Below are 18,285 nucleotides of genomic sequence, written 5' to 3'. Positions count from 1 at the left end.
AATAGTAAGCAAGTAATACAAATATACTTATGTACAATATATTTAGATTGAGACAATTGTTTTACAGTATATTGCTCTTAACTCAATGTTTATTTGACACATTAACCTCAATATTTATTGGACACATTGGACACATTAACACTATTACCTGATATTGTAACTTGCTATGTAGTTATTTTTTACAAGTGCGAATAAAAAATATTTATTTAAATATATTATTAATTTTCCTATAAAATTAACAATATAATTTTTCAATTAGTGTTTTTTCTCTACAAAATTAACAATAAAAATTTATAATTAAATAATTTAACAAAGTCTTAGAATAAAATCCTTAATAATACATTTACATATTTGCGGAGACCACACCAATTAACAGTAACAAGACAATAAATGTTTATCCGAGAATTGAATTTTTTTACAAAATACAATCTCAATAGTTCGAGAAATGTACATTACATAGGTTAATTTATTAGCTCAAACAATTTATAATGCTAAGATATTCCTTCTCTGATGAATAACATTTTATTAGATTTTCATTTTATTTTTTCTGATTTTTAATTCTCGAACTATTTCTAGTACTCTAGTCAAAAAGAGGTAGAAATTTCGACTTCCATAATATTTACATAATATACATACTCCCATGCTATTACTTCCATAATATTTCTTCCATATTATTTACATCTTGTGTATTTTGCTTTACCTTTAAAACTAGTATTTAGAAAAACTAATTTTTTAATCGCAATTATAAAACTTGTTTATTCAACTATAACCCCTATTTTTGATATGTTTTTTTTACAATTTAATTTAATATTGATTGAGTTAATTAAACATTTTAGGATAAGCAATAATTTACATCAAATTGATCTTATGCATTTTCAAATAACAAATGAAAAAAAATGAATAAAATTTTCATTTCTCGGAAATAAATTAACCATTTCATTTGAAAAAAAGTATTTTTCCATCTAAAGTATTCGATTCATGTTCCATTTAAACGTTTGTGTTCGTTTTTAAATTAATTAATGATATAAAAGTAATAAAAAAATATTGAACATTATTTGTTCCGTAGAATTTTTCTTAGATAAAAGATTTTTTGGTAACCAAAAGGAAATTATTGCGACAGTTAGATTGTCCCCAGTTAGATTATTGCGACAATATTTTCTTCTCTTGGATAATAACTGTCTCGTATTTTGATGGTCAAATCTCTTCACCCGATGAAAAAAAGCACGTCTATTGAAAGAATCTAGATTTTTTTATTCCAAATTTTGTAAATTATTTTAATTGATCAGTACCTGGTGCGAGAACCAATGAAATCGTATTTACGTTTTCAAAATATCTGCACTGAGAAAAAAATAAGGTCAAAACTGCCAGAATATGGTAAAATTTATGGTTCCATGGGAATAACAAAAACTCGGTTATTTTTAAAGAAGCATTTTAACAATGATTTTAATAAAATTAAAATAAAATTAACAATAAAATATGATTTCGCAATATGTAATAAAATTTGGTAAATGTGGCAAAATATATTAATCTATCATGTTACCTTATAAGCAGTATTGCATAAAAAAATATTTGTTCGGCTTTTCGTTCAGTTTTATACTTTTGTTACTAAATTTATAAATACATATAAAAAAGGCCTACAATTTTGAAAATCAGAATATCCGGTAAACCGTTATCATATGAACGAAAAAATAGCCACATGAATGGTTTAAATTCCACATGAATTAAAATATCCACATGAATGGTGTAATTTCCCGTGTGCCTAGTAAGTGAAAATAAAATCATTAATTCAAAAATAAATTAACCATTAATTCAAAAATAATTGCATTTCACATTGCTATATAATGTCTAATGCACTGTTTTGTTAAACAAACCTTCAATACATACTTGAGTACTAATATTATAATACTGGTTTTAGAAAGACGCATTCTGAAAGTAGGGTCAAAAGTTTATTTTCTTTACTCCATATGCGTAAAAATATTTTTTTGACAGCAATGAACTTTTATCGATATTTATATTCAATAAACGGTGCAATGCGTGAACTAATGAAATGAAATTTTTTTGCACGCATAACATCGAATTGTATTATTAAACAACCTACAATACTTATTTGAATACTAATATTTTAATACTGGTTTTTGAAAAAACACATTCTGCAAGTAGTTTCAGAAGTTTATTTTCTTTACTCCATATGCGTAAAAAAATTTTTTTTGACAGCAATAATCTTTTATCGATATTCATATTCAATAAAAGGTGCAATGCGTGAACTAAAGAAAGGAAATTTTTTTCGAACGTATAATATCGAACTGTATTACTAAACAACCTACAATACATATTTGAATACAAATATTTTAATACTGGTTTTAAAAAAAACACATTCTGCAAGTAGTTTCAAAAGTTTGTTTTCTTTACTCCATATACGTAAAAAATTCTTTGACAACAATGAACTTTTATCGATATTTGTATTCAATAAAAGGTGCAATGCGTGAACTAATGAAATGAACCTTCTTTGCACGTACAACATCGAACTGTATTATTAAACAACCTACAATACATATTTGAATACTAATATTTTAATACTGGTTTTAAAAAAACACATTCTGCAAGTAATTTCAAAAGTTTATTTTCTTTAATCCATATGCGTAAAAAATTCCTTGACAACAATGGACTTTTATCGATATTTATATTCAATAAAAGGTGCAATGAGTTAACTAATGAAATGAAACTTTTTCGCACGTATATTGCATCTGAACATCAAACTTTTACCTAGAAATAATTACATATCGTTAAATGCATGCAAAAAAAAAACTTTATAAGAATGACTTACCGATTCCGAATCTCTTGTGTCTGTTCCTTCACATAACTTGCATCGATCTAAGAAAGGAAAAGTACTGAAAATTAGATACTTGCACATGAATAATGGATGCAATTTGTATAATACACTCTGAAATCACCAAGAGAACTTTTCCGATTTAGAACACCTGAGAGAGTCGCTTTCAACTGTTTCTAATTTACATAGTAGATAGTAATAGGTTCTATTTATTTAAGTTGTTGTTCGAAAAATCCAATTAATGTAATGAAACTTCAAAAATAAAAGTGTTTCCTGTTTATATTTGAAATCTTTATCACTAACGTTAAAAAGAGATATTATCATTACTTTCTTTCCTGGGAATAAATGAGTTCTTTTTTCTCAGCAAAATTTTTAGAAGTAATGCATGCTAACATTTTGATTAAAAGTTGGATAAATAAATTTTCCGAAATTCTATGGCCCCCTTGAGTCTCTTACTTTAATACAAATTTTTCATTGATTGCGATATTTATAAAGTTTGGAAAATGCAATTTATTACTTTTTTATAATTAAGATGGAATAATTTCATCTTTAATATTAATGGAAGGAAAATCTCAATTGGGAATTCACAAAAAAGTTAAACTATAATTAACAGCATTATTTATTTCAACTTATTAAAAATATGATTGAAAAAGAATATATAGCAAAGCGTAAAAACATTTTGCATGTCTGTTATTCGCAAATCTCTACAGATTTAGAAAATACGTATTTAAATAAATTATAACGATATCAAGAAAAAAAAGTTGAAAGACGCAGGTAATTTCGGATCGTCACAATTTTTAAACGAATTTTGGAAAGTCATTTTTTAAAGATATTTTATTTTTATTTGTACTATGTATGGTACTATGTATGGTATGTGTACTAACGTATGGTAATATTTATAATGTATGATACTAACGTATGATTGGTAATGATATTAGTCTTGTTGATGTTTGGTCTATGTTTTAATTAATATTTGTTCGTAAAATCTGTCTCTTCAATTCAGTTTCATTCGGTAAAACTCTTCATTTTTTGTACAATTGTGTAAAAGGCTGGAAAATTATTGGTTTGGTTCTTTAATTAAACATGAGATTCTATAATTTTCCAACAAAATCATCTTATTTTAAAATTTAATTTATAATATTACTTTAAAGCGCATTTTACTTTAATATATAAACTTGCTAAAATACTTTTTGATATTTATTTATCAAATCCAAATTACTACTCTTATTTGTGTTTCATTTTTTCTGTTTACTGAAAAACGATAAGTGCTGCCACTGTTTATTTTTGGGTGTCGCGCAGAAACTATAAAATAAACATAATTCGAGACAGTGCATTGAGAAATTTACGGGGAAAACGATGGGATAAAAAATATAAGTAGTTTAAGAATTATTAATTGTTAAACTTGTAATAAATTTTGCCACTATGGCCATTTTGCAATTTAGAAAATTGGAGATTAGAAATCGGCGTGGTGAAAGGACCATTTTTAATGGGGAATTCGACCATTAAACACCGAATTATTTTTTTTTAATTTTATTTTATAAGATTGTTGATTTAAGTTTGTTTTTAAACTTTTCTTAATTTCTCTCTACTTCACAACAGGAATACTGATTAATTTTATAAAAACATTTACGGAATTCAATGTCAATTCACAAATATGAGATTCCTTTTTTGCTTAATGCTGGAGTTGAAATCAAAATTAAATTGAAGATATAAAAAAAAACAAGATTTTACATACAAAAATACGAAAGAGTATGTGTTTTTTTTTCATGCCATAGCTGCTTTTTCTTAGAATTCTTTTTCATGTTGATTGCGAATTTTCTTGATTTTTCCCCACGTTATAATAGGAATACTGATTAAATTAATAGAAATTGTTACTGAATTCAGTGACAAGTCACAAATATGAAATTCTATTTTTCTTGATTTCTGAGGTGAAGTCAAAATTTATATTTAAGATATAAGAAATAAGATTTTGCAGACAATAGTACGAAAGAGTACATATTTTTTTTCTTGCCGCAGCTGATTTCTTCTTCTTCTTTTCCTTTGCTGATTATAAATTTTCTCGATTTCTTACTACTTTAAAATAGAGATACTGGTTAATTTCAAAGAAATTTTTATAGAATTCTCCGACAACTTGCATAAATGAAATTGTATATTACTTGATTTTCGAGTTGAAGACAAAATTAAGTCGGAGATATAAAAAAATAAGATCTTACAGTTCCTTAATCCTCTGCTGATGTGGGCAGTCGGAACATCACTCATGTACCGTGTCTTTCGTCCAAATGGGTGGTAGACTCATTCTGAATGCATGACCAAAAATTCAGTGTTTACGTGAAATGTAAATTGAGATTTTGCAATATATGATATAATGAGTTGTAACACTATGTATTAAATGTTTCTATGAAATTGTGCTCAAAGAAGTTGTTTAATCAGTGTTAATGATAAATAAGCATATGTAAATGAAAATTACTTCCTTTTACATGGTTATTTCTATAGACATAAGAACAATTTTTTTTCAAAGTGAATATAACTTCTTAAAACCCCTTACATAAATAGAACTTCACTAAGGTAACCTTTATTATTTATTATTTATTTACAAAATGAAGAGATCAAAACAATAAGTGAATAAATGCATTTACTAGATATTACCAGTTGAATCAATGAAAGATTAAAGTCATGAATCAGAATGGATGAATCAGGTTGTAAACTAATAAAAAAATAGCCTAGAAACATATAATTTCTGTTATGGTAGACAATTGCCAAATCTTTTATATTTATTTTGTTAAATTCAATATTTTTAGGACTGCTATACGCAGCTTTTTCCCTTATTATTTCTAGTTACTCCAATTTAAGATATTATTTTTTAACATTTGTTTCTTAATTAATGTCATTAATTATTTTCTTTTCTTTGAGAAAGAACAATTATTCAAGAACTGACTTATCTACTACTAAAATCAAATTCAACAGAAATAGTACCATAATCTACTCTTGAATATTGAAAAATAAAAAAAATTAAGTTTTAACTAAAATACCTTATTTGGGAACGGTTTTTTCTTCTATTCATATCATGCTCAATTTGTCTTAAGTGTCTTAATTTACTACTAAATAATGATTTGAATACTATTTTTATTTTTGTAAACAAAACAGCTAATTCTATAACAGATTTGTTCTCTAGATACAGATATATATATATGTATAGATACAGTTCTATAGCCCATTGTGCAGCTCTAGTGCGACGTAAATTAACAACAACAACAACAACGATACAGTTCTAGATGTAGATATATATATAGATTTGTTCTCTAAGAATATAAAATTTTAAGCAGACGGTATCTTAATAACATAAATTTCCATAATTCCATAAATTTCAACTACAATCATTTCTAGAGCAAACCTCTTTTGCAATAGAAGAATGATCACATCTTGTTTAACGATCAGGCTTAACAATAATACCTAATAAGACAGAAGAGTGTTTACCTCCGCTATGCAGACGATAAGTAACGCATCTTCCCGTTCCTTATCGTCCATATTCTCTATCAAGTTCTCTAGAGTTGGTATCAAGTAACTTTCGATTGGTCTCTTGACAGTTGGGATCCCCATTACCATGGTAACTATGGAAGAGAACACCATTACAGATCTATTGCCGAGTGATGCATTTCAGATTTATGTTATGTAATTAAGATGCAATGAGATTTTGTTCCATGTTTCATTCAGCGTATTAAATTTTGAATAGTCCATTAAAATTTTACGGTGTTTACTGTTCATGTGATTAAAACAGAGATATTACGAAAGCTAATATTATTTTGCTGTGAAAGAGCCGTGACTCTATTATGTTTTATGTCTTAAAAGATGAGGGAAATGTACTCCAGTTGACTGGATAATGAAGCTGGAAAAGATAATGTAGTTTTCATACCGTTGTTTTTAAAGCAGCCTCAGATTTTGAAATGAGAGAAAACAAAGTATTAAAAACACAATTTTCAATTAGCAGGAAATATTAATAGAAATGAAAAAGAACAACTAAATTTTGTAACAATTTAGAGAGATACATTTTAAACACTTTGTAGTATCCTCTTTTAGGAATCTTTTAGAATTATGTTTGTTATAAAAGATATTTATTACGTCATAAAATACTGAAGGGGTAATTTTTCTTCCATTTTGGATAATTAATGTCACTTTTGCATTTCAGATATGCTCTCTTATATCTTCTGCAGAAACTACTGGATTAGAAATAGTTTTAATTTTAATGTTCATTTATTTATTGCTGAATTTTGAACAACGAAAAATTATGATAGTGATCTGAGATGATTATGCATAAAACCTTAAATGTTAAAGGAAAATACAATTGTATCACTGGAATATTTATTCAGTTATTTGGAAAATATTACATTATAAAGAAAAAACACTTTTTTATTAAATTTTTACTTTAATTAATTACTTGTAAAAAGGTTAAATAAAGCACAATTATTAGAAAATAATAAGAAAGCACATATGCTACCATACAATAATGGAAGAGACACTTTCAGTTTTGGACATTTTTTTGTAAATTTCTCAAGAAATATTTAGAGCACTATTTTGTAACTTTATAGGTGTTTGTTTATGTGATTTTTATTACTTAGCAATAAAGTTTAGAGCTTTCCGAGGTCTGAGAGACTAACAATAAATTACGAAAGAAAACAAATATATTTTATAACAGAAAAAAAATTAGGAATAAACTCGTAGATTGTATCAATTATCTTAGTTGTTATTTGCGATAACTGCATAAAATTTCGTAAACCTAGCCTAACCTATATTTATAGAGATAGGAACATTTTTATTAAAGAAAAACTCATTTATTTCGTTTTTCTTGTTGAAACTTTAAAAATATTCAATAAAATTAAGCAAAGTTTTTAAAGCAAATTTAAAATTAATTACCGAATCATTGTTTTAAAATTTGAAAAAAAAAATAATGTTGAAAACTTTTCAAGATATGAGCATTTAAAGTAACTCATTTGAAAAACGATTTTTTTCTTAACTTTCTAAAAAGTTGTATTTGGCAATTAATGGAAAAGTCTGATTGGAATATATTAAAAATTTAAAAAGTTTCATTCAATTTTGTACTTTTTAACAAGAAGCTCAAAACGATAAGGGGTTTTACAAAAATTTTATTATGGGTAATTATAAGGTTGTGTAGTTTGACAAGCTACAAGATGGAATTTGTGGAAAACCCTTTTTATTATGAGCCTCCTTTTAAAAATACAAAAACTAATTTAATAATTAGTTGAAACTTTTAAAATTTTTAAGTTATTCAAATCAGACTTTTTCCATTACTTGCCGAATACGATTCACTACAAAATTAAGAAGAAAAAAATTTTGTTTCACTCATGCGCTTTATAAATGAGCTACTTTAAATACTCACATCTTATATAATTTTTTAGCAAATTTTCGTCAAATTTTAAAAAAATAATTATGTAATTTATTTTATATAACTCCAAAAATTTTGTTTAATTTTACTGAATATTTTTAAAGTTATATTAAAAAACGGGAAAAAACAGTTTTTGTTTTTTTTAAAATCTCCATACATCTATCTATAAATAAACCAATTTTCAATTAACTTGAGTTACAAGATTATTGCTTGGTTTTCTGGCATAGGGTTTTTTAAAATACTTGTTTCCCTTCGTAATTTATTGGTGGTCCCTCGAACCTGTGAAAACTTTATGCTTTATTGCTAGGTATAAAAAAAATTATAAACTAAACATTTCTAAATTTACAAAATAGTCATCTAAGTATTTCTTAGGAAATTTAAAAAAAAATTCTTAAACTGAAAGTTTTTTTATGCAAGACTTGCAAATGGTAAGTACATTATTTTGAAGGTTGGATAAATGATAAGTAAAAATCTTAAAATACTTGTAAACCAATGTCTTATGGATTTATCTATGGGTACAAAATTTAAGATAACTAAGTAAAATGCTTTATGTTCAAACCCATAAATTCAAACATTATAAAAATAATATTGCTATTACCTTATTATAAAGATGTTAATTTTTATGGCATTCAAGATAAAAATTATTGTAGGGAAGTAATTGAGTCTATTAAATTAGTCTATTAAGAAAAATACACATATCAAATGAAAATTGTAGTGTATGTACAATGGTAAAATGCATGCATTAATTAATAAGTACTACAGTTTTTTTTTTTTTTTTTTTTTTTTTTTTTTTTTTTTTTTTTTTNTTTTTTTTTTTTTGCATAACGCATCCTGGACTGCTTGAGTCTTTCCAGGAAAGATTTATATGCGTCTCACCTTCTCAGTTTTCTGAGGGTCATCGGTCGAATGGATCTTATCTGACTTCGTCATACTATTCGAGGATAAAACACAACAACAGCAGTTTTTTAAAAGTAATTTTTTTGTTTTTCTTTTGGGTGTTACAAATAGAATTTAGAGGGAAAATGCGGGAATTAATTAACAGATAATAAATGAATTCTTTTTTTACTTTAAAGGATATTTCAAAATGGTTTTTATACGAGTTAAATAATAATGTTTAAATAATAATATTTAAAGTCAGAATAAATATTTCATACCTCCAGTTCTAGAACCGGCAATTTTAAATGCTGGTTGTAGTCCATTAAAATTGTTTATGAGATGAGGCAAGTAATGATGTAAAGAAGGCAACTGCAAGTCCAATGTATCATCAAAATCACGTTCTTTTCTACTATTTGCATTGCCAACACCCGTACTGCTGTATTGGACTGCACTATGTTGCTGCCATAACGTTCCTCGTCCCAAGAAAACCCGGAGATTTTGTTTAGGGACACTAGTACGAGTGAAAATGCTTGATGACTGCAAAACATGGTCAAAGCTTTGCCTTAATGAAGTAATATCTCTCAGCCTCTCTTGACTTAGCATTTTTGCATGACGTAGTCGTTCTTTTAGTTGTGCAATTTGGTGTTGGAGGGATATATTTTCAGTAAGATTACCTGCAAATAAATAAAACCTTTTATTTAAATAAAACTCAGCAGATCTATTACATGATTTTAAAACAATCAATACATGAAAGAATATAACAATATGTATGTGTAAACATATATTTAACTATCACGATATATAAGCAATCAGGTTGTATCTATTTAAATATATTTAGAACCATCATAAAGTCAACACATAACTAGTGAAAACTTAGAGAAACATTTACAGAAAAAAAAACAATTAAAGAAAATTAGACAAGCGAAAATGCTATTCTCTAGTAAATTATCTTAGTTCCCTTTCCCAGTTCCAAATTCCCGTTCCTTTAGCATTTTAAGCTGATTTTAAAAGTTAATTTTCGTCCCCCTCCACGAAATTTTTCACCTCACTTCGAGTTCATCTCATTTTCAATTTCTATTGCATGAAACTTTCATATAAATAATCTTTATTAAAATATTTATAATTATTTACCAAGCTATAAAAACTAAGCTAAAAAAGATTTCGAAGATCAAATAGAATTTTAACTTTAACCTCGAAATGTTTTAAATCAGGATCTGGAAAACTTTTAAATAAATAAGGAAATTTGATATCATTCCTCCATTTGATAAACATTAATGTTTTTCATTTTTAATGTTTTTCATTTTTATATTTTTGAATATTCATTTGCATGATGTATTTAATGATATTTTTTAGGCCTTGCATATTTGAATATTGTTTTAATGGCCATGAATTCAAAACTATTTTATGATTCAATTTCTTTTGAATTAAATTGGTTTCAGAATACGCTTGAAAAAGCATCTGAAACATTAACATGCTAAAGAAAAATACTTTTAAATTTGTATTATTTACTTGAAAAGCTTTCGAAGTAAAAAAAAAAGGCATAAAAGTACGTTCTCTATTTGAAAACAAAGGAAGAAAGAAACAGTTACCTTCTACTAAAAATAAGAAAATGGATAAGAAATGAATTTATAAATCACGTATTTCAGTAAGTATTAAAAACCTTTTCTTGATGTTTTCTACTAATCAATTCTGTCGCCTGCAATAAAAACTTCAGTTCAGGAAGTTTTGACTAATTTTAATTTTCATATTTTTAAATTGTTTCTCTTTTTCAATTGCTGCTATTAGTGCACACTCCCCCTATATATATTTATATATCTTGTTCAAATTTTCAATCATAATTAAACTTTTTTATTTAACCACTTAAGTTCAAATACATTTTTTAAAAACTTTTGGTGGATGACACCTGATGTTAATACAGTTTTTTCAAATATTAATTCATTAATTAAATTTAATTTCTCTTATATAAGATATTTAGCTGGATATAAAATTAGGAATAACTACCGTCAGAGGCGAAGCGTGTAGATCACTGGAAAAAAATTCTCCCATATGAAACTAAAATTAATTAATTAAATTTAATTAATTATATTTAATTAATGAATTAATATTTGAAAAAACTATAATTAGAAGGAAATTTGCTTTCTATTTCGCCACTTAATATTGTGATTCAGTCATATGTATATACATATTTATATTAATTGAAATCATTTAATAAAAATAAAATAAAATTTTTCTTTATTGACCTACGTAGGAATTGACTTTAAATTTCTATTTTATATTGCTTGTTTTCAGTCAAAATATTAGTCTCAAAAAGATTTTAAGCATCTTCTGCCGAGGACCTAGGGATAGGATTGCATGAGCGCTCATTGAGCAAGGATTGGATGGCTTTTTTATAAGTGTACGTAAGATTGCTTTACAATTTTTAGAAATAAGAAATAAAATAGCTTATGATTTTTGAGATACTAAATTTCCGCCAGTTTTCAATACGCTTCCAATGCTTTCTCTTTCTGTTATTTGAAATAAACGTTGTGTTGTCATTTATGCCCGCATGCCATGACTTAAGAAATCACACAACACAATATATACTCAGATTGGAATTTCTCTTTGAAAGAAGGAAATAAATGCACATGTTTTCATGTATGGATAGTTTGAGAACGAGCAAAAAATAATATACTTATTTTAGAAGTTAAAATTTTTAACTATTAGTCATTTAAGTATCATAAATAGTAAAGCATTTTAAGTATGTAGTACGCAAGAAAAAAAACCCATTTGCAATTACTTTTCATCTGAACTTCGCGTTCTAGGACTATTCCTAATGATTCGAGAGGATGACCTCAAATATACTAATTAATTAGTTTAGAGAATATTTGAAGTTACGAAATTAGACAAAAAATATATTTTCTCCGAAGAAACATGCCTTAATTTCAACGAATTTGGTTTTCTAATTTTCAAAATATTGGAATAAGCCTCCCTCTGGGAAATATAGTCACAATGGTTTGATCAGGATGGTGGTCTAAAATTTAGTGCCTTTATTGTCAATTTTGCTTTTTCCGGATTTCGCTATATATAGAGAGCTATTTTCTGCATACAATTATAAAATAACTTCGTACAATTATAATTTCAAGCAAAAAATAACTTTTAGTAAATATTTATTACTTATTTTTATTTATTTATTAAAACTTGAAAATTTTTTCAATCGCGAGGAATGAAATTATTTACTTCGCTTTAAGATATGTAATTTTGTATAGCAAAATACTAAATTTAGAAGAAATTGCTCCTTTGAAAACAAGGTATGTTTATGCCGAAAAAGTAAGTTTTGTATCTGATTTTGTAAATGAAAATATCACTAGTTTTAATTAATTAGCATATTTGAGGTCCCTTTCTTGAAGCATTAAAATTGAGTCCAAGAACGTTAAGATCCGATCATTACATCAAAGGTTATTCAGAGTTATCTATTTTTTCGCACTATACACAATATAGAAGTATGTTTGGAGGTGAAAATAATCATGGGAATAAATTTTACAATGTTTAAATTTGAATTATAAATAAAATATTGCAAAATTAACAGATGCGAATGAACGCAAAACAGATACCGAAATTATTTCTTTCAATATTAAACAAAATTGCATGTTTAAAAAACTTGAATAAATATTTTCCTATGTGCTAAGCAACAATTTTCTGTAAAATAAGATAAAAATATTTTGATACAAACTTTGCCTAGATGTTAGATAATTAATAGTATCCTGATTCCAAAGAAAAACATCTTTTCCGCTGTCTTCAGAAATTATGAAAATAAAAGCTAAAACTCTATACGCATTCTCAAATTTAATTAAAGTTTATTCACGGGGAATCTGAGCCGTATTATTATGAAAAAATAATAGATTATAAATAATTGAGTTGCTCACATCTAATTTAATTTCCCATCTAAAAAATAATAGATTTGGTTCTGAGATTTATTTTCTTCCCTTTGAAAAAATCATAAGCTTAGAATTACTCCCGGCTTTACATGTTTAATACGAAAAGAGAGAAAACGTTTTTTTTAAATTTCATTTTGATGCTGAACTCATTTAAACAGAAAATAAAGACATAACATTTGAAAATGAAGAAGTTTTTAAATCTTTGGAAAGAAAATAACAGACAATGCGAAAAAAATGGTAACTCATATTATTATTCTAAATTTAAATCCCTAATAGGTATTTTCAACAAAGTTTCACTGTTCGCATAAATTTTTTTTCTCGAGTTTTTAATATTTCTAGAAAGAATCTTTTGTTTTCTACAAATATAGGAAATGACTTCAGAAAAACTACTTTTTGCTTAACATTGTATGTGAATTTTGCATAATTAATTATCATAATTATTATAATACTATTATTAGTAGCGCGTGCCTTCGGAAAACGAACCGACAGTTTTTAATAATTAAGATATGCAAAACTCTAATCAGGTCTCTGCCTTAATTGCAGATATATAAAACACTAAGAAACGTAGCTAGAGAAAATAAAGTTAGCTACATAGCAATACAACTTATTTGATTTGAAGCTATATACAAGAACAAGACACATAAGGAAGATAAGTTCTGGTTGGCAACTTAATCACAAGTTCATAAGGTTGCTGACTTATCACAACTAAATACATGCTTATAAGCTAGTGCTATTATATTTTCATTTATAAGCCGTAGTGGAACCGCCAATCCAATTCCGAGTTTTTGTCTATCAATTTTCAATTCCGAAGCTTGTTATTTCGAACTCAACCCAGGAGACAGGGAATATCATGGATCAAGCATTTGAAGAAACTAAGACATCGTGCAGTAAGCCCATGACAGAAGGATTCTAACCTATGATCCATCTACCAACAAGAATATTTTAAGTCAGCACTGTGGTCAGTGTGAGCCGGAAGCAGAATTCGCATCGACAAGCCACCGTTGGGATTCGACCATGGGTTAAGTGAAAGCTCTATCCCCTGAGCCACCGCGAATCTCATAAGCTAGTTGAATAATCCAGCTCTTGAAAAAAGACCATTGTCCTTTTGAAATGTGATAGGCTAATTTGAAAGTCTCCAGCATTTTCTAACCAACAGGTTAGTTTGAAGGCTTCCTTCAGTGAGTCCTCATACCTTTAGGTTAATTAGAAATGCTCAGTTAGCATGATTTATTTCAGGAAGTTTTCAATGAGCACAGATAACAGAAAACATAATGTAAATATACTAACTAAGAATTTATCGGCATAAACCAAGAGAAAATAATACCTAATATCTGTAAAAGCCTATTGCCCGAATGTAATATACATAAAAATTATCAGACATTTTGGAAATTACTAATTGTTTTTTTTAAATTAGCTATAAGCATTTTAAACAGTCGCGATAATTGCAAAGAGTGGGATTTTTAATTAGTCTACGAAGCATGCAGAACAAAATTTTACAAATCTTAAACTTAGAGGGTTCGCTTCCCAATGAGGCGAGAAGGAATCGAATCCCACCGTTGCCTGGTTGCTCCTCCTGCTCACACCGACCATAATGCTGGTGTGAAATATCCACCATTGTGGATTAGAATTCATTTGCCATCGAGTTAACTGAGGAAGAATTTCATGGTTTTTCACGCCATGTAAGGCGAATCCCGGTTAGTTTTTTCAAGAAGTCTTTGACAAAAGGCAAATTTCGCCTAACACTTTATCCAGTAGTTCAATTAATTGTCTTCTAGATTGGTTTCAAAATTACAATACAACGTGATTAAACACCGATAGTCGTTAACTCAAAATTGGGTCAGAAAAGCTTTGCCAAAAGTAGATTATTAAATTTGAAAAATCTCATCCCGGAAATCAAATATTCCCTATTAAGGGTATTTCAGCAATATTATTTGATTTTTTTCAATTATCGATCATCAATTCTTTTTTGTGAATTCCACTTTTATCGCCAATTTATTTCTGACTTACATCTTAGATATTCTTCTAAATTCAAGAGAGTTTATATTGGATTTGGAAGATAATATTACTTTAATTTTTCTCATATGACATACCGGACTTAAATACCAATATTCTTCAATTAGAAGATTAAATAAATAAATAGTTATAATTCTCCGTTGTGAAATGCTGATTTTTTGAGAGAGTTAACTTTTCCCCATTTCAAACAATGTACTACTGAAATTTTTTATTTATTATTTTTTTAGATATTTTTTCGGGGAGAATATACAGTTTTCTGACTGTAAGGCAAAATTATTTTGCTTCTTAAACCGTATTTTCAGCAACTGAGATTTTTCAAAACGACTATGAAACTTAGCTACAAGGAGATATATTTTTTTTCTAATTTTAAATAAAATGGCACTAGTAAAACATTATTTTTAAGACGGACAAAATAGGTAAAAAGGACCTAAACTGATCAAAATGTATAACAAATATTTTTGGTTAAATACATCAAATTAAATTTCTTTAAAATACAGTATCCCTTAAAAAATAAATGTTAATTGATAAAATGTATATATATATTTTTTGTAATAGGGAAAACAAATAAAATCGTTAAAATATTTTCATAGTTTCTATTTAAACCTAACTACAAATTTGGTAAGTAAAAATAAACAAAAATCGATTATAAATTAGATCACACGACAAAAAAAAATAAATAAAAAAATTCAATATGCTTCATGGCGTGGAAAACATTCAAACGGCATAAAAACTCGTCACTTTTATTGCAATGTTTCAACTAAGAATTGCTTGTAGAACACTACAATATATATCAGTACGCATGCACATTCCGAATGCATCGACTGTAAATAAAACTAGGATGGATGTGAAAATCCTGGATGGAGATAAGTTTTATGGCCCAACCTTCATTGCAGAAAATGATTTGGGGGCGTAACTAGCCTAGAAATCCTTTTTTACGACTATGAGTTCTTTATTTCTGTAACTTTTATGGAATTCCCTTCGTTGGCAGACACATAAAAAGGATGAACGAATTTATATGCTTCTCTGTTTTAGCAGTGTGTTTCTTTTTTTTTAAATTAACTGTCTCTATCTGATATTTTTTGCTTAACAACCCACAGATCATTAAGCACATAAGAAATCGCATAATATTTTTTGTGGTTTTAAATGCAAGCGCTATTTCTATCAAAGGTTTTCGCTAAACGTTTTTCGAAAAATAAGCAAATTAAAAATAATTTTTTCTTTAAATAATTTTTAAAACTCAAATGGATTAGAATGCAAACAAGAAAACATTTCGTTAATTGTTGCGTTTTTAAGCACAAATAGAAAAATATTTTTATAAAATGAGTTGAATACTCTTTTAAAATCATTTTTGGAGGGAAAATTAGCACATTTAATCAAGACGCTAAATTTGGAATTTTCTATTTTTTCGCTATCATATGTTTTCTTATTTTTTGCGTTCTTTACAAGATCTGAAGTCCATGATGCTTTATCATAAAATGTTAAGTATAAAATAAAAGTTTGGAGTGAATTATTTTTCATGTGTAACAATTAGTTTTTCTGATTTTATGTTAAACCCAAAGCATATTTATTATTTTTTTTGGTCTCAGATTAGCACTAAAAAGTAAATAAATCGATAAATGTCTTAAGAAAATAATTATATATGTATATATATATATATATATAATTATTTGGAATTTAAATAGCAGAAAAACAGAAAATTAATACTGAAATATTAAAAAATCAAAAGAGTTGCTAAACAGTATTACATTTAAATATAGTACAATTTAGAAGCTTTTATTTTTATTACATCTTATATTCCTGCTTTCTTATAAAAATCCTTTTTCTTTTTCATTTCAGAACTTTTTTCTCATAAGAAACTCTCATATTTATTCGCTTTATTCTCATATATTAGTGGAATTAAACTGTATTAATCTTAGTAAAACTGGCTAATTTTTTATTTATTTTGATGTCATCAAGAGAAACTATTATTAAATTAAATTACTACTAATGTTGTTATCAAGTGAAATTATTTTTAAATTAAATTACTTAAACTATCACTAGTTTAAATTACATCAAATTGTGTATATGCAGCAAAATGGCGTAAAAATGACTGCCATTTTAAAACAACTTAAAATATTAAATCGAAGTACACTAAGGATTAGGATCGAAGCATCTTTAACTGAAGGTATCACAAAATCTTCAACATCAAAGTGACACAGACTGATTAAAAGGTCAAAACTTGATCATAGATGAATTATAACGAAAAATGAATAAAGGAGACAATTTACAACTGTAAAATAATGAAATATATTAATTTAAACTCTAAAACATAGATCTCTCATAGAAAACTTTGAAGAAAACTTTAATTTCTTAGGCTTGAAAGTCGACGCTCAACAATTTATTGGTCAACAGTAAATTGAAAAATCTTGGAAGGGAACAAATGGTGTAGGGACAGATGAGAAGTCGTCCTTATACATTTTTTGCGTAGCTGTAATGGGGAGTCCTTATATATGATGGCAGTAAAAGAACTTTTTGGTACGAGATTACGCTCTTCAGCCGAATTGCATACAATAAGCTATGCGAGTTGGAAAAACATTTATGGTCTTGTAAGCATCTGGAAGGAATGGTATCTGTCTGCTTATAACTGTAGAAGATAACACAACTAGAAATGAGTAGCTATCTTATCTAGAAAAAATTGCAAACCATAAAGGGCAAATTGGTTCTTAGATGATTATGGAACATACGAGGACGAAAATTATAAACCTTACCATACCAAAACTATTCGAACTTGACTTAACTACAACTTTATTTTATGATATGAAATGACCTTTAAAAGTCAGATATCAGTGTTAAAGAAAATCACAGAGAGGAATTGGAAAAGCGCTTAAGAATTTTGAATTATTTTACAACAAATGTCAAATAACTAGAATACTCGTTTCATTCAGCATGGTCTGAAATCGTTGTACAAATATGTCAGAAGCTTATAGTTTATAACATATGTTCCCTGACAAGTTAATACTATAAAAGCAAAGCAACAAGGGGAATTACTAAATATTCAACGCAGGGACAAATCATTTGAAAAATGTTTATATTAGAAAGATCGGAAAGTAATGTCGTTACGGTGCATTTGATATTTATCAAGATTTTATTTTTAATCAATAATTTATTCACTCTTGTGAGCAACAACAACCTTTCAATGCCGGAACGAAAATGAATCGAAGTGGATCCAAAAAAAATGAATTGGCAAAAAAAAAATTTAAAAAATGAAAAAAATGAAT

At 27.0% G+C, this 18,285-nt stretch overlaps 1 protein-coding gene across 1 annotated transcript in view; it reads right to left on the bottom strand.

Annotated features, from left to right (window-relative positions):
* The window catches only part of LOC107441085 (alpha-1,3-mannosyl-glycoprotein 4-beta-N-acetylglucosaminyltransferase A), a 70,944-nt gene that overhangs the window by 29,480 nt on the left and 23,179 nt on the right, over positions 1 to 18,285 (bottom strand). The window contains exons 2-4 of the mRNA XM_016054228.3: positions 9,380 to 9,775; positions 6,302 to 6,435; positions 2,825 to 2,871 (exon numbers count right to left, since the gene is read on the bottom strand). Of these exons, the coding sequence (XP_015909714.1) occupies positions 2,825 to 2,871; positions 6,302 to 6,435; positions 9,380 to 9,775 (577 nt within the window). The remainder of the gene's footprint in view (positions 1 to 2,824; positions 2,872 to 6,301; positions 6,436 to 9,379; positions 9,776 to 18,285) is intronic.

The sequence above is a fragment of the Parasteatoda tepidariorum genome, chromosome 4 (assembly GCF_043381705.1).
Source record: "Parasteatoda tepidariorum isolate YZ-2023 chromosome 4, CAS_Ptep_4.0, whole genome shotgun sequence".
Classification (NCBI taxonomy): domain Eukaryota; kingdom Metazoa; phylum Arthropoda; class Arachnida; order Araneae; family Theridiidae; genus Parasteatoda; species Parasteatoda tepidariorum.
Note: the sequence above shows the minus strand (reverse complement) of the source record. Positions and strands in the feature narration are given on the sequence as shown.